This window comes from Podarcis melisellensis, assembly GCF_964234715.1.
Source record: "Podarcis melisellensis genome assembly, chromosome: 10".
Taxonomy (NCBI): Eukaryota; Metazoa; Chordata; class Lepidosauria; order Squamata; family Lacertidae; genus Podarcis; species Podarcis melisellensis.
Genome location: NC_138542.1, coordinates 76,299,391 through 76,323,534, shown reverse-complemented (window position 1 = coordinate 76,323,534; position 24,144 = coordinate 76,299,391). Strand labels below are relative to the sequence as shown.

General features: G+C 48.7%; 3 protein-coding genes across 3 annotated transcripts in view; all 3 read left to right on the top strand.

Moving 5' to 3' along the window:
- The first annotated feature begins 107 nt into the window (after positions 1-107).
- LOC309378611 (uncharacterized protein) lies at positions 108-8,179 on the top strand. Its single transcript, XM_081927005.1, has 6 exons — positions 108-534; positions 2,079-2,584; positions 2,754-2,835; positions 3,777-3,859; positions 5,840-5,966; positions 6,516-8,179. The coding sequence occupies exons 2-6, from the start codon at positions 2,171-2,173 to the stop codon at positions 7,877-7,879; spliced, it is 2,070 nt and encodes a 689-aa protein (XP_081783131.1). The 5' UTR covers positions 108-534; positions 2,079-2,170; the 3' UTR covers positions 7,880-8,179.
- A 6,034-nt stretch (positions 8,180-14,213) lies between these two features.
- LOC309378714 (zinc finger protein 202-like) overlaps positions 14,214-24,144 on the top strand; it is an 83,972-nt gene continuing 74,041 nt past the window's right edge. Inside the window, exon 1 of the mRNA XM_081927318.1 lies at positions 14,214-14,373. Within this exon, the coding sequence (XP_081783444.1) occupies positions 14,343-14,373 (31 nt within the window). The 5' untranslated portion in view covers positions 14,214-14,342. The remainder of the gene's footprint in view (positions 14,374-24,144) is intronic.
- On the top strand, positions 16,038-22,597 carry LOC309378636 (uncharacterized protein). The gene is made up of 4 exons (XM_081927107.1): positions 16,038-16,133; positions 16,880-16,962; positions 17,515-17,641; positions 20,711-22,597. The coding sequence occupies exons 1-4, from the start codon at positions 16,073-16,075 to the stop codon at positions 22,204-22,206; spliced, it is 1,767 nt and encodes a 588-aa protein (XP_081783233.1). The 5' UTR covers positions 16,038-16,072; the 3' UTR covers positions 22,207-22,597.

The window sequence follows — 24,144 nt, the reverse complement described above, 5'->3', positions numbered from 1 at the left end:
GGGGGGAGGTCTCCCACCCCCTCCCCAATTCCCGGTAGCAGCGGCAGCACCGCCGCCTGCAGGAGGGAGGTCCATAGTTTACCGGTTTTGGGCAGAGGTGGGGGGCTTCAGCTGGGGATTCTGGAGCTGTGACTCGTGCGCTGCGGGCGATTGGTGACTTGGGGGGGGGGGGCTCTTCCGACTCTTCCATTCCCGGATCCTCCGAGGGGTTTTCCTGCTTCTTGTACAGCCCTTCCTCCTGCAAGTTGCTCCTCCTGTTTCTGGACCGGGGAGGGCGAAGCTCAGCCCCCAGCGCCCCCCCCCAAATAAGCCTCCTGCGCTCGAGAGGGAGAAAGGAGGGAGCTGGCTGCGCTCGGCTTGCCAAGGGTTAAACATAAACGAGCTGGATTCCTATAGGGGACAGGAAGTCAAGGCGAGGGGGGGGTCAGGTCCTCCAGAGCAAAAGCCCCTCCCTCCCCAGTCTTTTCCTGCGAGGAAGGGGTGCTTTTGTCTCTCTCTGCGAATGCTGCCTCCGTGAAGCCGGCTGGGACCCTGGTGAGTTTCCCTTCTCCCCCCCCAAAGGTGCACTGGGGAGAAGGGGAGTCCCTGGGCTGCAGGGAGAGGGTGGGGGGGCTGCTCAGCTCATGGGGACACCCCCCCAAGTCAGGACACGGAGGGTCTTGCCGGGGAGGGGCGACTTCGCAGGAGGACAGCAGCTCTGCGCTCCCTTGGCGTGGATGTGTTGCTGGATCCTTTGGGGAGGGTCTTGGCCTGAAGGAAAAAAGGCATGGGGGGGGGAATCCTATTCAGATTTTTGGATCTCAGTCGCGTTTATTGATAGAGGTTGTAGCCGGAGGGAAACAGTCGGACATGAAATACACGCTAAAATCTTAAATTTGACCGATGCAATAGTAAAATAAAGACTTTGGGCAGATTGAAGGAAGATAAAAGAAAGTCCTTCCTTCCTGCGATGTGGACTAAATAAAACCTTTGGAACTCGTTCCCGTAAGAGACAGAAATGGGCACCAACTGAGGGCGAGGCCAGTTGGAGGAGCGGGAGGAGAGGGCGAGAGGGGGGGGGGGGCTCCTGTGCGCTGTCTCCCCGTCGGAGGCTGCAAGGCGTCGGAGTCCCAGTTGCTGCAGGTGGAGAGAGGGGCTCTTGCGCCCCAGTCCTGCTGGTGGACTTCCCATATGGAGCTCTGGTTGGCCCCTGTGGGAAGAGGAGGCTGCACGCAAGAGGAGCCCCTTTGGCCTGATCCTGCAGGGCTCCTCTTCTCTTCTGGTGCTGAGCTCCTCCAGATGCAAGTGGGTCCTCCATTCTCCTTCCATCAGAGGCAAAGCTTTCCCCACCCCCGAAGCAGGCAGGACTGCTATCCAGACTCCTGGCTGACACGGGTGTGTCCATTCAGACACGCAGCCCCTCCAATGTTCAGAGGATATTTTGAGACTGAACAGAAAGCCCTGCAGAGAACCTTAGCTGCGATTCCTGCACTACCAGGGCACTGGGCGGATTCATCTCCCAGGAAGACCAACAGTTCCCTGCACATTTTGCATGGCTACTTTCCCTCTAGGAGGGCTAGAGACTTGCTTCTCATTCTCCTTTTTAAATAAACCTCATACAAATTTCAAGAAATGGAACATTCAAGGCTTACCTCCCCCTGGGGCTGTATAATTAATCCATATGTTGATTCAACAAGCTGGTCAGACTTAGCAAAGTTACTTTCACTTCTCAATGGCTGCTTGCAGATTTTAAATTGTGTCACTCTACTCCACCATAAATCTCAGGCAAACATCCAACGTTATTTGGCAGCTCTAGGCAGAATAATAACTTTTGCTGGGTTTCAGGGGTGGCGGCCAAAGGCAGGGGACTATCTCGGGTGTCGACGGTTGCCGTCCAGCCATTTTGGCTGGCTTCAGTGGGATTTCAAAGGGCTTTAGAAGAGCCTCAAAGGAAAGGAGGATCAATAAACCTCATAGTCTAGGTTGAAGTGCAGTCCAGAGCTGGCTCTCCCAAGACTCATATATGCTTCTTAGCAGAACCCTTTTCTTCTCCTGACAATGTGTCAGTTTAGTAACACAACCATGTTTTTGCTTTGTAGAATTTGCAAGGATCTCTAATTCAGACAGACAGAACTTGGCAGAAGACAAGAGAGATTCCTTCATCTCTCTTGGAGGCTTCCTGAAAGCACAGATGGATGAGCAAGACTCAGCTGGCCCTGAAACCGGAAGAGGCCATGCCATCAAAACTGAGAGCAGTGGGGGATTCTGGGAAAACTATGTGCAGAAGATCCTGGGTGAGGAGGACACCCTCCACTCAGATGTGCAGAACCAGCAGTTCATGCAATTCTGCTTCCAGGAGGCCAAAGGACCTCGAGAGGTTTGCAGCAGACTCTACCACCTTTACCATCAGTGGCTGAAGCCAGAAAGGCACACGAAAGCTGAGATGCTGGACCTGGTGATCTTGGAGCAGTTTCTGGCTGTCTTTCCACTGGAGATGGAGAACTGGGTGAGGGAATGCGGAGCGGAGACCAGTTCCCAGGCGGTGGCCCTGGCCGAAGGTTTCCTCCTGAGTCAGGCAGAGGAGAGGAAGCAGGCAGAGAAGCAGGTGAGAGAGACTTTCCTCTGGTTCAGAACATGAGGGAGAGTGTCCCAAAATTCCCTACTAAAGGGCCATTCCTTTTTGGAAAACATCCAAGGAATGAGATTGGATGCCTCTGCCATTTCTTTTCCAATACTTCTCCCCATTCTGTTTTGAATCTTTGTTGCTCTTTCAGGGAAAAGATCTGTTTGCAGAATTGGGCCTGGATTCCTCTGAGACTGAAAGGACTCCATTGGATAACAGAGAGAGGCCACTGGGTAAGGAGGAAAGCATCCCGTCCCGTGCCCCTTTGGTGACATTCTGTGGATTTTGAAACAAATCCATGGGTTCTGTTCATCTTTTGGGAGAAGGCACTTGGGAACAAGAACTCCAAGGATGGGAGATGTGCAGTATTTTTACAGAGCTAAAATATGAAATGGGTTGTTGGCATCAGTCTGTCTCAAGAGTCAATGGAGTGTGTCCCTGGTGGTGAAGCCAGACTGCTGTGTTAGCGCCAACTTCCCTGGAGAGCAAGCCAGGGCAGTGTTTATGGAGGTCCTGGGCTGCCCAGATGACACGACCCCCCTCCTCAGCCTTGCTTATGTGGCCACGGAAAGCAGATCAAGACATTTGGAGCCTCCTTGGCTGCAAGAGTTGCTGGAAGGTCTACAAGGTACTATTCAACCATCTTAGGGACTCCACTCTGGTTTACTGCAAGGCAGCAGGTGTAGGTTTTTCCTCAAGTTCTACTCCTGAAGCCTTTCTCACAAATGAGCATAGCTGCAAAGCAGCAGAGGTTTAGGAGCAAAGTTCTCCATCTCCTAGACGGGTTACCTTCCCAGGTTGACAAGTCCCATCTGCCCCTTTGAAATGGGTACAAATGTCAAAATGCACTCAGCAGACGAGACTTTTTCGGAGGCCCGCCTGTACAGTGGTACCTTGGGTTAAGAACTTAATTCATTCTGGAGGTCCGTTCTTAACCTGAAACTGTTCTTAACCTGAGGTACCACTTTAGCTAGTGGGGCCTCCTGCTGCCACTGTGCGATTTCTGTTCTCATCCTGAAGCAAAGTTCTTAACCCAAGGTACTATTTCTGGGATAGCGGAGTCTGTAACCTGAAGCGTCTGTAACCCAAGGTACCACTGTAGTTTGAGACATAGTGCTCAACCTCAGAGGAGAGCATACCGTCATGGCTTCCCACACACCTTTCTCTCTTGCAGGTGACAGAAGAATGCCAGCAGGACCTCCTCATCCGTCTTTTCATGGTGGCAGAAGGAAAGCAGTGGCTGTGGAACCAGATCAGGTTGGGGGAAAGAGCATTGGGGGGGGGAGGTACGGGGGGGGCAGCCAGGTGCCTCTGGGCCTGAACAAATTCCTCTCCTCTTGGCTTCCGTCAAAGCTTCTCTGAAGGCGTCTTTGTCAAGGGCAGCTTTGTCAGAAGCCAAGAGGCTGGGAATGCCACTCAAGAAGCTTAAAGTGCTGAGAACAAGGAACAGCCACCTCGCCTTAACTCGCCTTCTGAAGGTCACTTGTATGATTTATAAGCCATTGCAGTTTTATTTCTAATGTCACCACTGAATGCTAAAATAGGCTTCTGTGCAGTTTACACACCATACAAAACAGTGGCCAGGATTCAGCTAACCAGCCCCATCAGTTTCACAGGGAGGGTTTCCCTCCCTGTACCCACCTGTGCCTCTTGAAATTGCCTTTAGGGCATCAGAAGGGTCCCCCCTCCCCCTGAATGACACACAAGGAAACGAGCAGAAATCCTTCTGCCTGGCAAATGGGAATGTTGCACAGCTGGGAGGCTCTGAAGAAAACAAGGTGGAGTTCCACCCATTTACACTAAGATTAATGTCCATCATTAAAATACACGATAAAATAATTCCATTGAGACACAGGTAGGTAGCCATGTTGGTCTGTTGTAGTCAAAACAAAATAAAGAAATTCCTTTCAGTAGCACCTTAGAGACCAACTAAGTTTGCTATTGGTATGCGCTTTCGTGTGCAGGAAGAAAAAGAAGAAGTGTGCATCTGAAGAAGTGTGCATGCACACGAAAGCTCATACCAATAACAAACTTAGTTGGTCTCTAAGGTGCTACTGGAAGGGATTTCTTTATTTTGTTTCCATTGAGACATTAAAAGAAGCATCAATAAAATGCACTGGCAAAACAATCCCATTAAAACAACACAGCAGAGAACAGATAGAGAACTACAGAGCAGGCTTCCAGTCCCACCTACCTGAAGGGAGGCAGCCCCCATGGCAGTGAGGGATCATTGGTGAACAAAATGCAATGATGACAGAAGGCAAATCATCCTTGCAAATTCCACCCAGAGAGGGGAGGGAATGGGCTTCACTCACAGTTTGTCTTGATACCTGGCTCTTGCGTGGAATATGGGAGGCAGGGAGGCGCTGAGTGCAAAAGCACTTTGCCTGGCAAAAACCTTCCTATGTTGCCATTAAGAAGAAGAGGTTCTCCATTTAATTGGATCTTTAATTGGCTTTAAACAACATACTTTTGAATATGCCAGCCACATGGATCAAAGGTTTGAATTGAGATTTTCTTTGGCATGAGAGTCGTCTGGGGAGAGGGAAGCCCACACTTGGCTTGTTCTAAGTTTCTTTTATATTTTTATGATTTGGCCACCCTCTCTGGAAAAGTAAGATAAAAAGCTATTTACAAGTGAGGAAGGGGTGCTGGACTAATATTGATATGAACAAGCAAAAATGGAAACTGTATCATCTGAAATGAAGAAAGGAGGAGGAGGGGAAGCTCAAGTATGACCGTGTTGGAAAGACAGATTAATTCCCCTCACCTCCTTTTAAAGACAACAGACAAGGGAAAATAGACTGAGATTTGTGTGTGCTACTGACGGAATGTAATCAAAGATAAAGTTTAATTGGGCCATTAGTCTCTTGCTGTAAGGAAAAGAATCTGGAGGCTGAGATAAGAGATTCTAGGAGTTGGAAAGGAGTAGTAAATCTTTAGCGTGTTTGAAAACTGCCCACCATTTCCTAGGCAGAGGGATAAATGGTGAAGATCGGTGACATGTTTTACTAGTGAGACAGAATGGATTCTAGAAGACTGTCACCTGTTCCAAGACATCAAAGGAAGGGGTGGAGAGAGAAGACCTCTGAGAAACTTGCTATTGTTATAGTTTGGCTATTATTGGGGTTATATTGGAAAACTAATTAAAAAATTATTAAAATAAAAGAACAGAGCAATGTGTAGTAGATCATCTTCATTCTGACTAAGAGGAGGACCTTTCTCTTTCTCTTTTAGGGTTCGGTGTGCTTTGAAGATGTCGCTGTTCATTTCAAAGATGAAGAATGGGTGTTGCTGGATCCTGACCAGAGAGCTCTGCATAAGGAAGTCATGGAGGAGATTTGTGGGATCATGGACTCTCTTTGTAAGGCTCCCTGTTGGATCATAATACATGTTTGGAAATTCCATACATAGCTCTATGTGATCAACCTTCCAGATTTTGGTGGAACTCACTGCGCCACTTACAGCATCTGGGATTCTAACACACTGCACAGCTCACCTTAAATGGAGGGCTAAAGACTGTTTTGTCTTTGAATATTCTTTCTCCAATGATTAGCCTGGTCTGAACTGCCCAGGCCTTTTGAATTCTTGGTTTTAGAGAAGTGACGGAAGTCAAAGTAGTTTCTGTCAGGAGTTTCTGTTTTCATTTTTGCTTCTCTTGGTTTTGGTTGACGAAAGAGACAACTGTCATTGGAGATGGAGCAGATTCCATGATGGGGGCAAACAAATTTCAGGTCTTCATAAATATGTCAGTTAATGCCAGTCAACAAATGAAGTCAAACCTATAGTAAGACTTCACATCTAACTCACTCCCTTCATTTCTTCCTCTATCACAGGTGTTAATTAGTATTTTTCAAAAATTGGGGTCTCCATTTATTCCTTAGGTTCTAATACATTTCTCTCTTTGTTGCAGGTGGTGATGAACTGGAAATTAAGAACAAGGGAGGCAATGACAACATCCACACATTGGAGAAGCCATATGAATATTCTGAGTTTGGAAAGAGGTTCAGTCTGAGTGTCCCTCTCACTTCCCATCACAGAATCCACAGCAAAGAGAAACCATATCAGTGCTTGGAATGTGGAAAGAGCTTCAGTCTGAGCACCCATCTCACTTCTCATGAAAGAATTCACAGTGGGGAGAAACCATATCAGTGCTCAGAATGTGGAAACAGCTTTAATTCCAAGAGAAGTCTCACATCCCATCAAAGGATTCATACAGGGGATAAACCCTATCAGTGCTTGGAATGTGGAAAGAGCTTCAGCTGGAAGGAAAGTCTCACTGCACATGGAAGAATTCACACAGGAGAGGAACCATTTAAGTGCATGGAATGTGGAAACAGTTTCAATTCCGAGAGGAGTCTCATTTCCCATCAAAGAATTCATACAGGTGAGAAACCCTATCAGTGCTTGGAATGTGGAAAGAGTTTCAGTCAGAGGGCCAATCTCACTTTCCATCAAAGAATTCACACAGGGGAGAAACCCTATCAGTGCATGGAATGTGGAAAGAGCTTCAGTCAAAGGGCCAATCTCACGGCCCATCATAGAATTCATACAGGGGAGAAACCTTATCAGTGCATGGAATGCGGAAAAAGCTTCAGTCACAGGGCCCATCTCACTTCCCATCAAAGAATTCATACAGGGGAGAAACCCTATCAGTGTGTGGAATGCGGAAAGAGCTTCAGTCGGAAGGAAAGTCTCACTTCCCATCAAAGAATCCATACAGGAGAGAAACCATATCATTGCATGGAATGTGGAAAGAGCTTTAATGCAAGCACAAATTTCCATCAACACCAGAGAATTCATCGTGGGGAGAAACCATTTCAATGCCTAGAGTGTGGAAAGAGCTTCAGTCAGAAGGAAAGGCTCATTTCCCATCAAAGAATTCATACAGGGGAGAAGCCATTTCAGTGCATGGAATGTGGAAAGACCTTCACATGGAAGGACAGTCTGACTTCTCATCAAAGAATTCATACAGGGGAGAAGCCACATCAGTGCTTGGAATGTGGAAAGAGTTTCAGTCGGAACTCAAATCTCGTTTCTCATCAAAGAACTCACAGTGGGGAGAAACCATTTCAGTGCATGGAATGTGGAAAAAGCTTTGCCTGGAAGGAAAGTCTCACTTCCCATCAAGCAATTCATATAGGAGAGAAGCCCTATCAGTGCTTGGAATGTGGAAAGAGCTTCAGGAAGAGAGCCAATCTCACTTCCCATCAAAGAACTCACAGTGGGGAGAATCATAGAATTGTAGAGTTGGAAGGGACGCTGATTATCATCTAGTTCAACCTCTGTTTACAGACCTTCAAGGATAGAGAAACCACCACCTTCCAAGGGAGTCTGTTCCACTGTTGAAGAGCTCTTAACCACACCGGCTCTCTAACAAGACTCTCAGAAAATGAGCATCCATGTGTGTCTGCTTAAAGTTCGGGTGCCACATTCTGATGTTTGTATTTAAAGTTTCACACACATGTATCAAAATAATTGATGTAATAATGGCAACTACAGTGTAATAGTAGATTTAATGTTAGCTAGGGGTGGGGATAGCATGAATTTGGAATGCTGGGGTGAGTGGTGACTGGCTGAGAGAATTTCCATATACATCACAGCAAAATCTAAAATAAAGATAAAATAAACCAGCAGAAAGAAACCCATCCCGCCCACTAAGCCCAAGAGTCTGTTCAGCATCCTCAGCTTCTGCAGTTGGAGTCAGTCCGGTCCCTCCCAGGCCAAATGGAAAAGGCCTGTAAGGACTTGCAGCCAAGATGGTCTCGGGCCTCCTCAGCAGCCTCTTCAGTAGAGATGACTGGAAGGTGGAATGGAATGGGAGAGTGGGGGCAATTGTGGAGCAGGGCAGGTTACATCAGTACAGTGGTACCTCGGGTTAAGTACTTAATTCGTTCCGGAGGTCTGTTCTTAACCTGAAACTGTTCTTAACCTGAAGCACCACTTTAGCTAACGGGGCCTCCTGCTGCCGCCGCACTGCCGGAGCCTGATTTCTGTTCTTATCCTGAAGCACAGTTCTTAACCTGAGGTACTATTTCTGGGTTAGCAGAGTGTGTAACCTGAAGCGTATGTAACCCGAGGTACCACTGTAGTAGAGAGGCAGCATTGTAATCCCCATTGTTGCAGTTGTAGTAGAGTAGCAACAAAACGAAGAAGAAATGGGAACATTTGAAACCATATGTTTATGTAGACAAAGTTACCTTGAAACCCTTGTTTATTTTTTAATAAATCCATTGTATTCCACCACTCAGCTCATTATTCCCTTCACACTTGGGGGGTGAAGTGTCCAGATTAGAGTTCTCTGGGGGAGTTTGGTGAAAGACCCAGCTCCTAGCTGTGCACCTGGAATGACGTGGGAAGGCGGCCCAGGGATGGGTGGGCAGGACCAGAGCCCCTCTGAGCAAAGGCGGTGGGGGCACAACACGGGGAGACAAACTAGAGGACACGCAGAACATTCAAAGCACTGCAGAAGAACAAATGACCACCCTTCATCCCATACCAGAATGGACCGGGCAGGGGCACCCGCCCTGTGGAACGTCCTCCCACCAGATGTCAAAGAGAACAACTATCACCAGACTTTTAGAAGGCAGCCCTGTTTAGGGAAACTTTTAATGTTTGATGCATTACCGTATTTTAATATTTTGTTGGAAGCTGCCCAGAGTGGCTGGGGGTGCCCAACCAGATGAGCAGGGTATAAACAGACTTTGGACATGCCTGAGTTAGAGCAAGGAAAAATGGGAAGGTGACCAGGGAAAAGAAGGAGCAAAGTGGGCTTTGAAGCTTTAGATCGTCTCTATTGATTGTGACCAAAGTTCAGTGTCCTTGCAAGCAAAGAAAGACACAGCCTGGGAAAAGGTGTGCAACTGTCTTTTAAATATTCACAATCTGGGACACCCCCTTTCCAAGTGGCAGTGGGGGGGGGAGGCTACAAGGGGGTCAGGCAGGTCAAGGTGTGTCTCATTCCATGAGGATTGGAGAATTTACATATTCCAGACACAGTTGACACAAGGCCAATATTGACACTGGAGATGGGTTTTTCCTGGTCTTCATTGATAGGGTTGGTCCCCTCAGGTAGCACACCTGGGCAAACAGTACAACATTTGAAGACAATTGGCTGCTAAACCCATCGATTGAAAGAAGATTATGGAAGATATTAGGTTTCCCAAAATGTATAGGGGAACACACAGCACACAAGTTCCAAAAGCAAGAACCGTACGTTTACGAACGATTTTATACAAAGTTTCATTGCAAAATACAAGCTTTCCTTTGTGAAACAGCTCAGATAGAATGTTTCCACTTTCCCAGGGAAAGGAGGAGGAGGAGGAGGACCGGGTCAAGTTGCTCCTCCTGTTTCTGGGCCAAGGAGGAGGAAGCTCAGCCCCGGCCAGGAGGGTCCCCCTAATAAAGCATCTCTGGGTGCTTTGCGCGCGATGCACATGGCTCCTCCGGGGCTCCTGCTCCCCAGAGGGAGAGAAGAGGAAGAGCTGGGTGCCCTCGGCCTGCCAAGGGTTAAACATAAACGAGCTGGATTCCTAGAGAGGGCAGGAAAGAAAGACGGGGAGGGCAGGTCCTCCAGAGCAAAAGCCCCTCCCCGCCTCCCCAGACTTTTCCTGCCAAAAAGGGGGTGCTTTTGTCTTTCCCTGCAAATGCGGCCCCGGTGGCACCTGCTGGGATCCGGTGAGTCTCCTCTCTCTCTCCCCAGAGGGGTGCACCGGGGGTCCCAGGACTGCAGGAAAGCATGCATGTGGGGAGCCTGTTCAGCTCCTGCAGCGGGGGACCCCCAAGTCAGGGCGCGAAGAGTCCTGCCAGGGAGGGCCGAGGTCACAGGAGGGCAGCAACTCTGCTCTTCCTTTGCATGGATGCACAACTGGCTCCTTTGAGAGGCGAGAGCTATGGGTGGTTGTTGTTGTTGTTGAGTCGTTTAGTCGTGTCCTCTCTTGGTGACCCCCTGGACCAGAGCACGCCAGGCCCTCCTGTCTTCCACTGCCTCCCGCAATTTGGTCAAACGCATGCTGGTAGCTTCAAGAACACTGTCCCACCATCTCGTCCTCTGTCATCTCCTTCTCCTTGCGCCCTCCATCTTTCCCAACATCAGGGTCTTTTCCAGGGAGTCTTCTCTTCTCCTGAGGTGGCCAAAGTCTTGGAGCCTCAGCTTCAGGATCTGTCCTTCCAGTGAGCACTCAGGGCTGATTTCCTTCAGAATGGATACATTTGATCTTCTTGCAGTCCATGGGACTCTCAAGAGTCTCCTCCAGCACCAGAATTCAAAAGCATCAATTCTTCGGAGATCAGCCTTTTTTATGGTCCAGCTCTCACTTCCATACATCACTACTGGGAAAACCATGGCTTTAACTATACGGACCTTTGTTGGCAAGGTGATGTCTCTACTTTTTAAGATGCTGTCTAGGTTTGTCATTGCTTTTCTCCCAAGAAGCAGGCGTCTTTTATTTTCGTGACTGCTGTCACCATCTGCAGTGATCATGGAGCCCAAGACAGTAAAATCTCTCACTGCCTCCATTTCTTCCCCTTCTATTTGCCAGGGTGGTTCCTCGCTAGGACCGCCATGCTCTGTCTCCCCCTTGGAGGCTGCAAGGCTTCAGAGTCCCAGTTGTTGCAGGTGGAGAGAGGGGCTCTTCAAACATTTCGGGGGGGGGGAACCTTCTGACAGTAAGAGTTGGTCAGCAGTGGAACAGTCTCTCTCGATAGGTAGTGGACTCTCCTTCCTTGGAGGTCTTTAAGCAGAGGGAGAATGGCCATCTGTCCTGGAGGTGACATGGAAAATCCGGCTGCGAGGATGCTCTGCAGCCCAGCTCGTCGGGGTGCCAGACCCCATGAGTTTCTTCGGTCAGCAAAGAAAGAAACTCCAGCCAAATAAAGGAGCAAATCAACGGTCAGTTGACCTCCATCTTTATTGTTGCGCAACAGGTCCCATCCCCCCACAGAGTAAGAACCCCGAACATGGGGTCACATGACCTTTTAAGACCTTCCGTCCCTTCCCATAATACCTCTCCAAAAGCATAATCGATGCATCGTTGATACATCACCATGTCACACAGAGGGAGGGGATATTGTGAGGTTACACGAGTTCATCAATTTGCCCCCTTATCAGAGTCAGTTCCCGACACCTTTTAAGTACCCACCACCCAGAGACTCTCTGAAGGCAAATCTAAAAAAATGTCGTATAAACACCGACAACTGGGAAACACTGGCCTGCGAGGGCTCCAGTTGGAGAGCAGCCTTTCCCAAAGGTGTCATGGGCTTTGAAGACGCTCGAACTCAGGACGCAAGGGAGAAACGTGCTAAGAGGAAGGCATGCTTGGCAAACCCTCACTGTGGTCAACTCCTGCCTGGAAACCTATGTCCCCACTGTGGAAGGACGTGTGGATCCAGAATTGGCCTCCACAGTCACTTAGGGACTCATTGTTAAGACCGTGTTTATGGAAGACAATCTTACTCGGCTACGAGTGATCCCCAAAGAAGACGACCCAAAGAACAATAAAGCTATCTACCCATATCCTTGCCCTCCGAGTTTCCCGATGGGCTTCGTGAACTCCTGGCTTCAGTAAACTCCATCAGTGGAAGTCCATTGCGATTCCTTTTCCACCTTCCTGAGGAGGGTGTTGCCCACGTGACTCTATATCTCGGGGATTGGGGGGGCGTCCAAGCTGTGTACATAACTTCGCGCCTAGAGGTTGTTCTCCAAGTCCGCCTTCGCTGTAAGAGTAAAATGCCTTTGGGAATGGGGAGAATCGGTAATGGCATTGAATTTATACGGTTTCCCAAAGACTTGTCCTCTTCCAGCGATGTCAAGTCCCAAAGGGTACATTTTGACACTTCTTGTTATAATGTAAAACTTTTAAGGCAATCGAAACCAGAATGGATACAGTTAATGGACTTTCCCCATTGTCAGTCAACCTCGCAAAGGCTGAGCTGAGGGTTTTGCAGCGATCCCCCGCCAGTTGCTGACTTTGCACAGTAGGGGTCGCTGTTCGGTAATACCTGATTGGCTAGCTGTCAGATTTTAAAGCTCCCTATTGGTTGACCTCAGGTGATTCACAAAATACGGAGTTAGTTCATAAAACAGTTATACGCCCTTTTCATGGATACACATTGAGTTTACATTTCAGCAGTTGATTACTGCGAACGTACAAGTTTATGGCTATGGTGGACAGATGCTTTAGTCGAGATTCCTGCATTGCAGGAGGTTGGACTAGATGACCCTTGGGGTCCCTTCCAACTCTGATTCCTGACTCCCAAGCTGAAATAAAGCAAGAAAACCCCGAATTAATTGGGAGCCAAATACTTGAAAGCATATATATATATGCATGTATTTTATAAAATGGTAGGAATGCAGGAATCTCAATTAAAGCATCCATGACAGAAGGCCAACCTCTGCTTAAAAACCTACAAGGAAGGAGAGCAGGAGAAAACGAGCCTCATGAATCAAAAGGATGGGGATGTGGTCGGTGGGCTTTTTTTATAAGACTGGGCAAGTTCTCTGACACTTCTCGGCTTTTGTTGTCGTTAAGTCGTTTAGTCGTGACCTCTCTTGGTGACCCCCTGGACCAGAGCACGCCAGGCCCTCCTGTCTTCCATTGCCTCCCGCAGTTTGGTCAAACTCATCCTGGTAGCTTCGAGAACACTGTCCCGCCATCTTGTCCTCTGTCGTCCCCTTCTCCTTGCGCCCTCCATCTTTCCCAACATCAGGGTCTTTTCCAGGGAGTCTTCTCTTCTCATGAGGTGGCCAAAGTATTGGAGCCTCAGCTTCAGGATCTGTCCTTCCAGTGAGCACTCAGGGCTGATTTCCTTCAGAATGGATACATGTGATCTTCTTACAGTCCATGGGACTCTCAAGAGTCTCCGCGAGCACCATAATTCAAAAGCATCAATTCTTAGAAATATCGATGCTTTTGATGGTCCAGCTCTCACTTCCATACATCACTACTGGGAAAACCATGGCTTTAACTATGTTGTTGTTGTTGTTTAGTCATTTAGTCGTGTCCGCCTCTTCGTGACCCCCTGGACACCAGGCCCTCCTGTCTTCCACTGCCTCACGCAGTTGGGTCAAACTCATGCTGGCACCTTCAAGAACACTATCCCACCATCTCGTCCTCTGTCGTCCCCTTCTCCTTGTGCCCTCCATCTTTCCCAACATCAGGGTCTTTTCCAGGGAGTCTTCTCTTCTCATGAGGTGGCCAAAGTACTGGAGCCTCAGCTTCACGATCTGTCCTTCCAGCGAGCACTCAGGGCTGATTTCCTTCAGAATGGAGAGGTTTGATCTTCTTGCAGTCCATGGGACTCTCAAGAGTCTCCTCCAGCAGCAGAATTCAAAAGCATCCATTCTTCGGCGATCAGCCTTCTTTGTGGTCCAGCTCTCAATTCCATACATCACTACATATTAAAACTGAGGATTTAATCCGCATTCCATCGCCAGACCTGAAGCAAGATCTAAATGAATTAGTAGACAGGGATCATGGGGGGGGGGGGGAATCCAGTGTAACGAGGGCTTTAATGGTATAATTGTAGAGCTATACTGGGAAAACCATAGTATGAACTATACGGACCTTCTCGGCTAGCCAAGGGTTAAAAGGAGCAGAGCTGGATTCCTAGAAGGGACAGGAGTAAAGGGGGGGGCAGGTCCTCCATAGGAAAAGCACCTCCCTTCAAGAGTTAAAGGGAACTGAGCTGCATTCCTGGAGAGGCCCGCCAATAAAGGGGGGGCTGTTGTCTTTCTCTCAAAATGCTGCCTCCGTGGCCCCTCCTGGGACCCGGTGAGTCCCCTCTCCCTTGATCCCAAGGGCCCCATTGGGAGAAGGGGGGTCCCAGGGCTGCAGGGGGGCGTGCATGGGCGGGGGCTGCTCAGCTCCTGCAGGGGGAGGACGACCACCAAATCAGGGAGCAGAGGGTTCTGCCAAAAGGGTCGAGGGCGCAGGAGAGCGGCAGCTCTGCGCTTCCTTTGCCCCTTTGGGGAGGGTCTTTGGGTCGGGGGGGGGAGGCATGCAAACCCCGAATCCCATATTTACATTTATTAACTGAAGTTGTAGCCAGACGACTACATTCGGACATTAATGGAAGTAGAAATGAGAGCTTGGCCTCAGTGATAAATGCTGGAAGATTTAGGACAGAGAAAAGAAAGTCGCTGCATCTCACCGTCTGGAGTTAAACCCACCGATTCGAGATGGCTTTGAAAGAGGACGAGGCCAGTTGGAGGAGCGGGAGGAGAGGGCGAGATGGGCTCCTGTGCTCTGTCTCCCCGTCGGAGGCTGCAAGGCGTCAGAGTCCCAGTTGCTGCAGGTGGAGAGAGGGGCTCTTGCGCCCCAGTCCTGCTGGTGGGCTTCCCATAAGGAGCTCTGGTTGGCCCCTGTGGGAAGAGGAGGCTGGACGCAAGAGGGGCCTCTTTGGCCTGATCCTGCAGGGCTCCTCTTCTCTTCTGGTGCTGAGCTCCTCCAGATGCAAGTGGACCCTCCATTCTCCTTCAGTCAGAGGCAAAGCTTTCCCCACCTCCACCCACCCATGAAGCAGACAGGGCTGCTATCCAGACTCCTGGCTGACACGGGTGTGTCCATTCAGACACACAACCCCTCCAATGTTCAGAGGATATTTTGAGGCCCACAACTTAATTTGATAATGTGAAAAGAAGTATGTATATATGATGTATAAAGAAGTCATATGCTTAAACACAGCTGGTTACGTTGTGGGTGGTACTGTTAGTTGGATTTACGTAACTATAGGTTTGATAGTGTTTTGTAGAATTTGCTAGCACCTCTAATTCATATGGTCAGAACTTGTCAGATCATCAAGGATTCTTCATCTCTCTTGCAGGCTTCCTGAGAGGACAGATGCATGAGCAAGACTCAGCTGGGCCTGAAGCAAGAAGACATGATGACATCAGAACTGGGAGCAGTGGGGGATTCTGGGGAAACTCTGTGCAGAAGATCCTGGGAGAGGAGGACACCCTTCGCTCAGAGCTGCAGAGCCAGCAATTGAGGCAGTTCTGCTCCCAGGAGACCAAAGGACTCCGAGAAGTTTGCAGCCGACTCTACCACTTTTGCCACCAGTGGCTGAAGCCAGAAAAGCACACAAAAGCTGAGATGCTGGACCTGGTGATCTTGGAGCAGTTCCTGGCTGTCCTTCCAGCAGAGATGGAGAGCTGGGTTAGGGAATGTGGAGCAGAGACCAGTTCCCAGGCGGTGGCCCTGGCCGAAGGTTTCCTCCTGAGTCAGGCAGACAAGAGGAAGCAGGCAGAGCAGCAGGTGAGAGAGACTTTCCTCTAGATACTTCCAAGGGGCTCCAAACAAGGAGAACATCCCCAAAACCTCTACTAATGGTTCATCCTTGTTTTGAAAAGCAGCCATTGAATGCTATCAGATTGGCCTTCAGTTTTTGCCTCTGTCATTCCTTTTCTAACTCTTCTTCATATTCTCTGTTTTGAATCTGTTGCTGTTTCCGAGGCAGGATCTGATTGCAGAAATGGGCCCAGATGCCTCTGAGACCGAAAGAATTCCATTGGACACCAGAGAGAGGCTGCTGGGTAAGAAAGGAGTCCGTTCTCCGTTTGGTCCCTTTCTGTGGATATCAAAACAAATCAATGGGTTCTTTTCATCTTTGGGGGGAGGACACTTGGAGCCAAGAGCCCCAAGGAGATGTGTACCTTTTACACATCTAAATTATGAAATGGGTACAAATGTCCAAATGCACTCAGTGTGGGATGTAACATAAGCAGTCAAATACAGCATTTCCAGTTTGCCTAGAGTGGACATGCAGGGGAATGTTGGTCCAGCCAGTTCAACTTCCTGTTCCATCTGGTCTGCAGCATCCTTCCTTTGCATGTGACCAGGTAGGTGGGTGTGACCCTTCCAGACCCAGAGAAGGTCCACCTCCTCTTTTGATGCCTTTTCTTCTCTTGGACTGCACTGCTGGCTCTCAGCCACCAGGACATGGGCTCATTCTCATATGGACTCAAACCCTCTTCTGTAACTCTAAGCTAAAGCCTGCTTTCAGGGATCCAACTGTGAACTGAATGTGAGTAAACTTCTTGTTACTTTTAAAAGAAGACTGTTGTGTCTTTATTCTTTTAGGAGATCTTAAGAGATTCTAACAAATCTGCAGCTAGCTTCCTGGTAAAGAGGGGGTTGTACTCTGCTGAATGAATAAACTCAGTCGTGTGAATTAGGAAGGATAATATTTAATCAATATATCCTCTCCTGCTACCCACAACATTCTCACACTCAGAAGGTGAGAGCAGCTGCACTTCCCACTTACCTCTGTCTCTTACAGGTGACCAGATGATGCCAGCAAGACCTCCTCTTCCATCTGTTCCTGGTGGGGAAGGAGAAGCAACGGCTGTGGAAGCAGCTCAGGTAGAGGGAGGGAGCCCTGTGGGGAAGGGGGTTGAGGGGTGGGGCAGTCAGAGTGCCTCTGGCCCCGAAGGAATCTATCTCCTCCTCTTGGCTGCCCTTAGCAAGGGCTGGAAATGACATTTGAGAAGGTTCAATTGCTGAGAATGAGGACAGCCACCTTGCCTTAACTCGCCTTCTGAATGTCACTAGTCCGATTTATCAGTCATTATAATTTTATTTCTAGATTGATCGATGGGTGCTGAAACAGGCTTCTAAGCGGTTGACAAACCATACAGAACAGTGGCCAGGAGGACCTACCCAGACCCATCCATTTCACAATGGCACTTTCCCCCTTCCAAGTGCCTCTCCCCCCCAGGGCCCCCTTGCACCCCTTGAAGTGGGCTTTAGGGCAACAGAAGGGCCCCCCCAGAAAAGCACACAGGGAGTGGAGAGTGAGAATCCTTCCATCTGGAAAATGGGTTATGTTGTGCAATGTGGAGTTCCACCCATTTGCACTAAGATTAATGTCCATTATTAAAATACTGAGAGGAGAACTTTCTCCTTCTCTTTTAGGGTCCAGTGTGCTTTGAGGATGTTGCTGTTCATTTTACATATGAGGAGTGGGCGTTGCTGGATCCTGACCAGAGAGCTCTGCATAAGGAAGTCATGGAGGAGAATCGCGGGATTGTGGCCTCTCTCAGTAAGGCTCCCTGCTGGATCATAATGTGTGTTTTGAGATTCCATACATATCTCAGTGAAGAACCTCCCAGATTTTGATGGAGTGCAACAGAACCATTTAGAGCACCTGGGATTCTTATCTGGGATATAATTCATCTTGAACGGAGAACTATTGACTGTTTTGTCTGTAAATATTCTTGCTCCATTTATGCCATTTTAAACAATGATCAGGCTGATCTGAACTACCCAGGCCTTTCAAAATGTAGGCTTCAGGGTAGCTTCTCTCAGGTCCTTTGTTATTGCTTCTGTTGGTGTTAAGTTGTCCAAAGAGACGACTGAGATGGAACAGATTCCATGATTGGGCCAAACAGAATCCAACTCTGTTGTAAGACCTCACATGTAAATAATAATACAGTGGTACCTCCGTTTACGAACTTAATTTGTTGCAGAGATCCGTTCTTAACCCAAAACCATTCTTAACCTGAGGCGTGCTTTCGCTAATGGGGCCTCCCGCTGCCGCTGCACCGGCGGCGCGTGACTTCCACTTGCATCTCAGGGCAAAGTTCGCTACCCGGAACACCTACTTCTGGGTTAGCAGATCTCGTTACCCGAAGTGTTCGTAAGGAGGATGGTACGTAACCCGAGGTTCCACTGTAATAACACTTTGAATGGTGTTCAGAAATGGATCGTGAGCCAGTGAAGATTTTTTAGGACTGGTGTTATACGTTCTTGGTGGCTGCTCCCAGTTACCAGTCTAGCTCCCGCATTCTGAATTAGTTGTCATTTCCGAGTTACCTTCAAAGGTAGCCCCACACAGAGTGCATTGCAGTAGTAAAAGGTAAAAGTAAAGGACCCACGGACAGTTAAGTCCAGTCAAAGGTGACTATGGGGTGTGGCGCCCTCTCACTTCAGGCCAAGGGAGCTGGCGTTTGTCCACCAAGCAGGAAATAACCAAAACTTGCACCACTCTGGCAAGTTAGTCTGCAGGTAGGGAAGGTCTCAGCCGGCGTACGAGATAGAGCTGGCAGACAGCTGCCCTGGGCACAGAATTGACCTGTGCCTCCATGGAAAGCTGTGAGTCCAAAATGACCCCTAGGCTGTGCACCTGGCCCTTTAGGGACACAGCTACCCCATTCAGGAACAGGAAGCCCCCCCCCCCACTCCTGCCTGCCTCCTGTCCCCCCAAAAGAGGTCTTCAGTCTTGTTGAGATTTAAGCTTCATCCACCATCCATCCTCCAACCACCTCCAGACACAAGGCATTCACCGCTCTCATTGGTTCTGATTTAAAGGAGAGGTAGAGCTGGGTATCATCCACATACTGATGAACACCCAGCCCAACCCTCCAGATGATCTCTCCCGGTGGCTTCATATAGATATTACAAAGTATGGGGGACAGGACGGAGCCCTGAGGCACCCCACAAGTGAGCACCCAGGGGTCTGAAGACTCATCCCCCCCACTTTCTGGACATGGCACAGGAGGAGGGGAACCACTGCATAAAAGGGCCCACAGCTCCTGTAGATAGTACAGAAGGATGTCATGCTTGGTGATATCAAAGGCCGCTGAGAGATCCAGCAGAAGTGGAAACAGCTTTCACCTTTGTCCCTAGCCTGCCGGAGATCATCAACCAGTGCGACCAAGGCAGTTTCAGTCCCATGACGAGTCTAATTTCAGTCTCTTTTATGAGCCAGGATGGGCAAGTGTCAGGGGTTCAGGGAGAGAGGCGCAGATGAGGGAGGAGACAGAGAGCGAGGGGGAAGGATCCCAGGGCGACGAGGAGGAGGATGACAATGACCCGAGGTTGTCCATGAGTCCGTCCAGTGAATCGGAGGACTCCCAAAAGGGAGCCCCCCTGGTCAGACCAAGGGGAGCTAGAGAGGGAAGCAGTCAGGAGCAGGGGAACGAAGGGGGAACCCCCAGTGGGGGTTGGAGATCGGGACCGGCTTCTCCGCCGGAACGGAGTGAAGGGGGTGGAGTTACCAGTGTGTCAGAAGGAGCAGGAGAGGAAGCAGAGAGGGGAAGGAGATCGGGGCAAGACGTCTTGCCGGAAGGGGCGGAGACTAGTACCGAAAGCAGTGTAGCTGTTGAAAGGAAGGTCAGAAGCAACGTACGCGCGCCAAGTTCAAATGTGGAGGCGCGCGGAAATGGGGATAGTCCTGGGGAGGAGCCTGGTCCCAAAGCGCGAAGGAGGGGGGAACAGGCGTCAGAGGATTCAGCCTCTGAGGAGTCCCGGAGGGAGAGAACGCAGGGGGGCAGAAAGACCCTGCGGAAAAGGAAGGAGAGGAAGAGGTGGACCAGCACAAGCCTCTTAAACTGGTGTAGAGGCGGGACTGACTCAGAGGGGACTTCAGCGGTGTAAGAGTAAGACACGTAGAGCCACGGAGCTCGGATGTAAAGCCAAGAATGTTCTTCAATAAAAGCTTTTGTATATAAGCCGGACTGGACTTTGGTCTCTTGTGAGCTGGGACCTCGGGTGGCTCTGACAGCAAGGATCAAAGAGACAGGTGGTTAGTTTCACTTGCCCAAGCATCCTGTCCACATCCTCGAAGGTAACAGATTGGAATTGGTCCCATGCAACTTGACTAGACAGGACCTTAGCATTCTTCTTCTCCAGCCCTGGTGCCATGGTGTAGTCTACCTCTTTCCAAAACTGAGCAACTTTATCTGCAAAAACCTGCAAAATGATTGCAGGAGGTCTTGGGGTCCACACCAGGCCCCAATGGCAAAGGTGGTTCCATTATATCGTGAACCACCTGAAAGAATCTCCTGCTGCCATTTTCCGCAGAGGCTATAGAGGCGGTGAATAAAGTCCTCGCCATCGCTATCACCACTTGGTAGGCTCAGTGCTGAGCTCTAACCAGTGTCCAGCCCAATTCAGAATGAGTTTTCCACCACTAGCTCTCTAGCCATCTCAGCAATTGTTTCATTGCCCTGAGCTCCCGGGAAACTACGGGGCCATCTGGGCTCCATGCAATAGGAGAGGAAGAACTCCCTTCAGTTCTTCCTCTATCGCAAGCATTCATTAGCGTTGTTCAATAATTTGAGGGTTCATTTTTTCCTGTGGGTCTAATCCATTTCTCTCTGTACTGCAGGTGGTGATAAACTGGGAAGTAAGAACAAAGGAGACCAGGACAAAATTCACACAATGGAGAAGCCATATAAATATTTGGAGTGTGGAGAGCGTTTCAGACAGAGATTGCATTCCACTTTCCATCAAATAAATCCCATGAGGAAGAAACCATATCAGTGTTCAGAATGTGGAAAGAACTTCAAGTGGAAAGATAGTCTCATTTCCCATCAAAGAATTCACAGTGGGGAGAAACTATATCAGTGCTTGGAATGTGGAAAGAACTTCATTCGCGCCTCCCATCTCACTGCCCATCAAAGAACTCACAGTGGGGAGAAACCCTACCAGTGCTTGCAATGTGGAAAGAGTTTCAGCCAAAGGGCCAATCTAACCTGCCACGAAAGAATTCATACAGGGGAGAAACCCTACCAGTGTTTGGAATGTGGAAGGAGCTTCAATCAGAGAACCAATCTCACTTCTCACCAAAGAATGCATACTGGGGAGAAACCATATCAGTGCTTGGAATGCGGAAAGAGCTTCATTAAGAGGGCCAATCTCTATTCCCATCAAAGAACTCACAGCGATCAGAAACCATATCAATGTTTAGAATGTGGAAAGAGATTCCGTAAAAACATCCATCTCATGACCCATCAAAGAATTCATACAGGGGAGAAAACATATCAGTGTTTAGAGTGTAGAAGGAGCTTCAGAAAGAGCTCCAATCTCACCGCCCATCAAATAATCCATACAGGGGAGAAACCACATCAGTGCATAGAATGTGGAAAGAGCTTCTGTAAGAGGTCCAATCTTATGGCCCATCAAAGAATCCACACTGGGGAGAAACCATATCAGTGTTTAAAATGTGGAAAGAGCTTCACTTGGAAGAAAAGTCTCACTTCCCATCAAGGAATTCACAGTGAGAAGAAAATATATCAGTGCTTGAAATGTGGAAAGAGCTTTAACAGAAGCCAAGCCTTCCATCAACACCAGAGAATTCACCATGGAGAGGAACACCATCAATGCCAAGAGTGTGGAAAGAGCTTCAGTCGGAAGGAAAGATTCATGGCTCATAAAAGAATTCATTCAGTGGAGAAGCCATATCAGTGCTTGGAATGTAGAAAGAGATTCAGTGAGAATGTCCATCTTACAGATCATCAGATGATTCATAAAGGGGAGAAACCATATCAGTGCTCAGAATGTACAAGGAGCTTCAGAAAGAGCTCTAATCTCAAGGCCCATAAAATAATTCACACAGGGGAGAAACCCTATCAGTGCCGGGAATGTGGAAAGAGCTTCACCCGGAAGGAAAGTCTCACTTCCCATCAAAGAGCTCACAGCGGGGAGAAACCTTATCAGTGCTTGGAATGTGGAAAGGGCTTCATTAAGAGGGCAAGTCTCACTTCCCATCAAAGAATCCATACTGGGGAGAAACCACATGGGTCCTTGGAATGTGGAAAGAGCTTCAGTCACAACGCCCATCCCATGGGTCATCAAACAACTCACAGCAGGGGGGAACCATAGTAATAACTGTGTACAAATTTAATTTTAGGATGATTTAATGAGGAGGATGAGGATTACAGTAGTAGTAGTAGTAGTAGTAGTAGTAGTAGTGATCTTATTTGTACCCTGCCCATCTGATTGGGTTGCCACAGCCATTCTGGGAAGCTTCCAACATACAGTCATACCTCGGGTTGAAGTTGCTTCAGGCTGAACGTTTTTGGGTTGCGCTCTGCGTTACTTCCGGGATTTGCCGCTCGCACATGCGCAGACATTCAAAATGATGTCAAGCACAGAAGTGGTGGATCACGACCCGCGCACGTGCAGACGTGGGTTGCGTTCGCTTCAGGATCCCGTTCACATCCAGAGGTACCACTGTATATAAAAACATAAAACATTAAAAAGCTTCCATTTACAGGTCTCCCTTCAGATGTATATGGAAAGGGATAGAGGTTTTTTTAATTTCCTTGACATCTGATGGGAGGGCGTTCAACAGGGTGGGTGCTAATACTGAGAAGGCCCTCTGCCTGGTTCCCTATAACCTCACTTCTCGCAGGCACGGAACTAACTGCAAGAAGACCCTCGGAGCTGGACCTCAGTGTCTGGGCTGAACGATGTGGGTGGAGAAGCTTCTTCAGGTGTACTCGGTGAGGCCATTCAGGCTTGTAATTGGAAATGTACTGGGAACCATTGAAGATCCTTTAAGACCAGTACTATGTGGTCCCGGCGGCTGCTCCCAGTCCCCAGTCTAGCTGCCGCATTCCGGATTAGTTGTAGTTTCCAGATCACCTTCAAAGGTAGCCCCCACGTAGAGCGCATTGCAGTAGTCCAAGTGAGAGATAACCAGAGCATGCACCACTTTAGTGCTACAGTCTGAGGGCAGGTAGAGTCTCAGCCCACATACCAGATGGAGCTGGCAGACAGCTGCCCTAGACACAGAATAGGTCTGTGCCTCCATGGACAGCTGTGGATCTGTCCTTCAAAAACAGTGGTCTTTTACTTTGGCAACCTAGCAAAAAGGTTGGCCTTGTTTCTCAAGACCATGGAGTGCACACTCAGTGCCCAATATTTCTTTTTTGACATTGGTTTCTGATTTGTTTATCATGCCAAAATTGGAGTGTCCGGCTGGTGGGAACTGAGTCACAGAGGTTTCCTGGCCACTGGCATTACCATGGATTTGGCTGAGACTGAATGCAGCTGCCTCCTTAAGACATCAAGTATGGTCATGGAATCATGCAACTGTAGAGTTGAAGGGGACTCTGAGGCTGATCTAGTCCAACTGCCTGCAATGCAGGAGTCTCAGCTAAAGGATCCATGACAGAAGCAGGATAAGCTCCAACTCCTGGCAAGGGAAGAAGCAGTTAAAGGGGCCCAGACTTGATGCCGTCAAGAGGAATGTTCATGGCAATTGATGTAAATGTAATATTTAGAGTTATATTCACTTTTTGCATAAAGGAAAGACTTTGGGACTATTTGCAGGCACAGTTCACGCATTCTGACCTGTGTCACATATCAAAGAAACTGCAGCTCTTTCTATATTTGGGTGCCCTTCACATTGAAAAACTGTCACGGAGGATGCAATGAAATGTGAGAGGTGTTTCTGGGCCCAATTAGTACTAGTGTTGAAAGCCCTGAATTATTTGGGATCCAAGTACTTGAAAATATTTATTTGTTTGTTTCATAGAATGGTAGAGTTGGAAAGGACACTAGAGGTCCTCTAGTCTAACCCCCTGCAATGCAGGCATCTCAGTTGAAGCATCCCTGGCAGGTGGCCTCCAACCTCTGCTTAAAAACCTCCAAGGAAGGAGAGTCCACCACCGTCCAAGGGAGTCCGTTCCACTGTCGAACAGCTCCTCCCCTCAGAAAGTTCTCATCCAGTATTTTCCTCCCTCTTCCTGGGCCACAGCCTTCGACAGGAAGGAGTGGTGGCAAAATTTGAAGGGTTTGCATTTTTTTGCATTT

What these genes read in the sequence shown, in the direction of transcription:
- LOC309378611 (XM_081927005.1), top strand. Translation starts at nt 2,171, where the DNA reads ATGGATGAGCAAGACTCAGCTGGCCCTGAAACCGGAAGAGGCCATGCC. An exon ending in TGGCTGTGGAACCAGATCAG is followed by an intron (nt 3,860 to 5,839) that starts GTTGGGGGAAAG and finishes TTTCTCTTTTAG; the next exon opens with GGTTCGGTGTGCTTTGAAGA. An exon ending in TGGGATCATGGACTCTCTTT is followed by an intron (nt 5,967 to 6,515) that starts GTAAGGCTCCCT and finishes TCTTTGTTGCAG; the next exon opens with GTGGTGATGAACTGGAAATT.
- LOC309378636 (XM_081927107.1), top strand. Translation starts at nt 16,073, where the DNA reads ATGGGCCCAGATGCCTCTGAGACCGAAAGAATTCCATTGGACACCAGA. An exon ending in CACCAGAGAGAGGCTGCTGG is followed by an intron (nt 16,134 to 16,879) that starts GTAAGAAAGGAG and finishes TGTCTCTTACAG; the next exon opens with GTGACCAGATGATGCCAGCA. An exon ending in CGGGATTGTGGCCTCTCTCA is followed by an intron (nt 17,642 to 20,710) that starts GTAAGGCTCCCT and finishes TCTGTACTGCAG; the next exon opens with GTGGTGATAAACTGGGAAGT.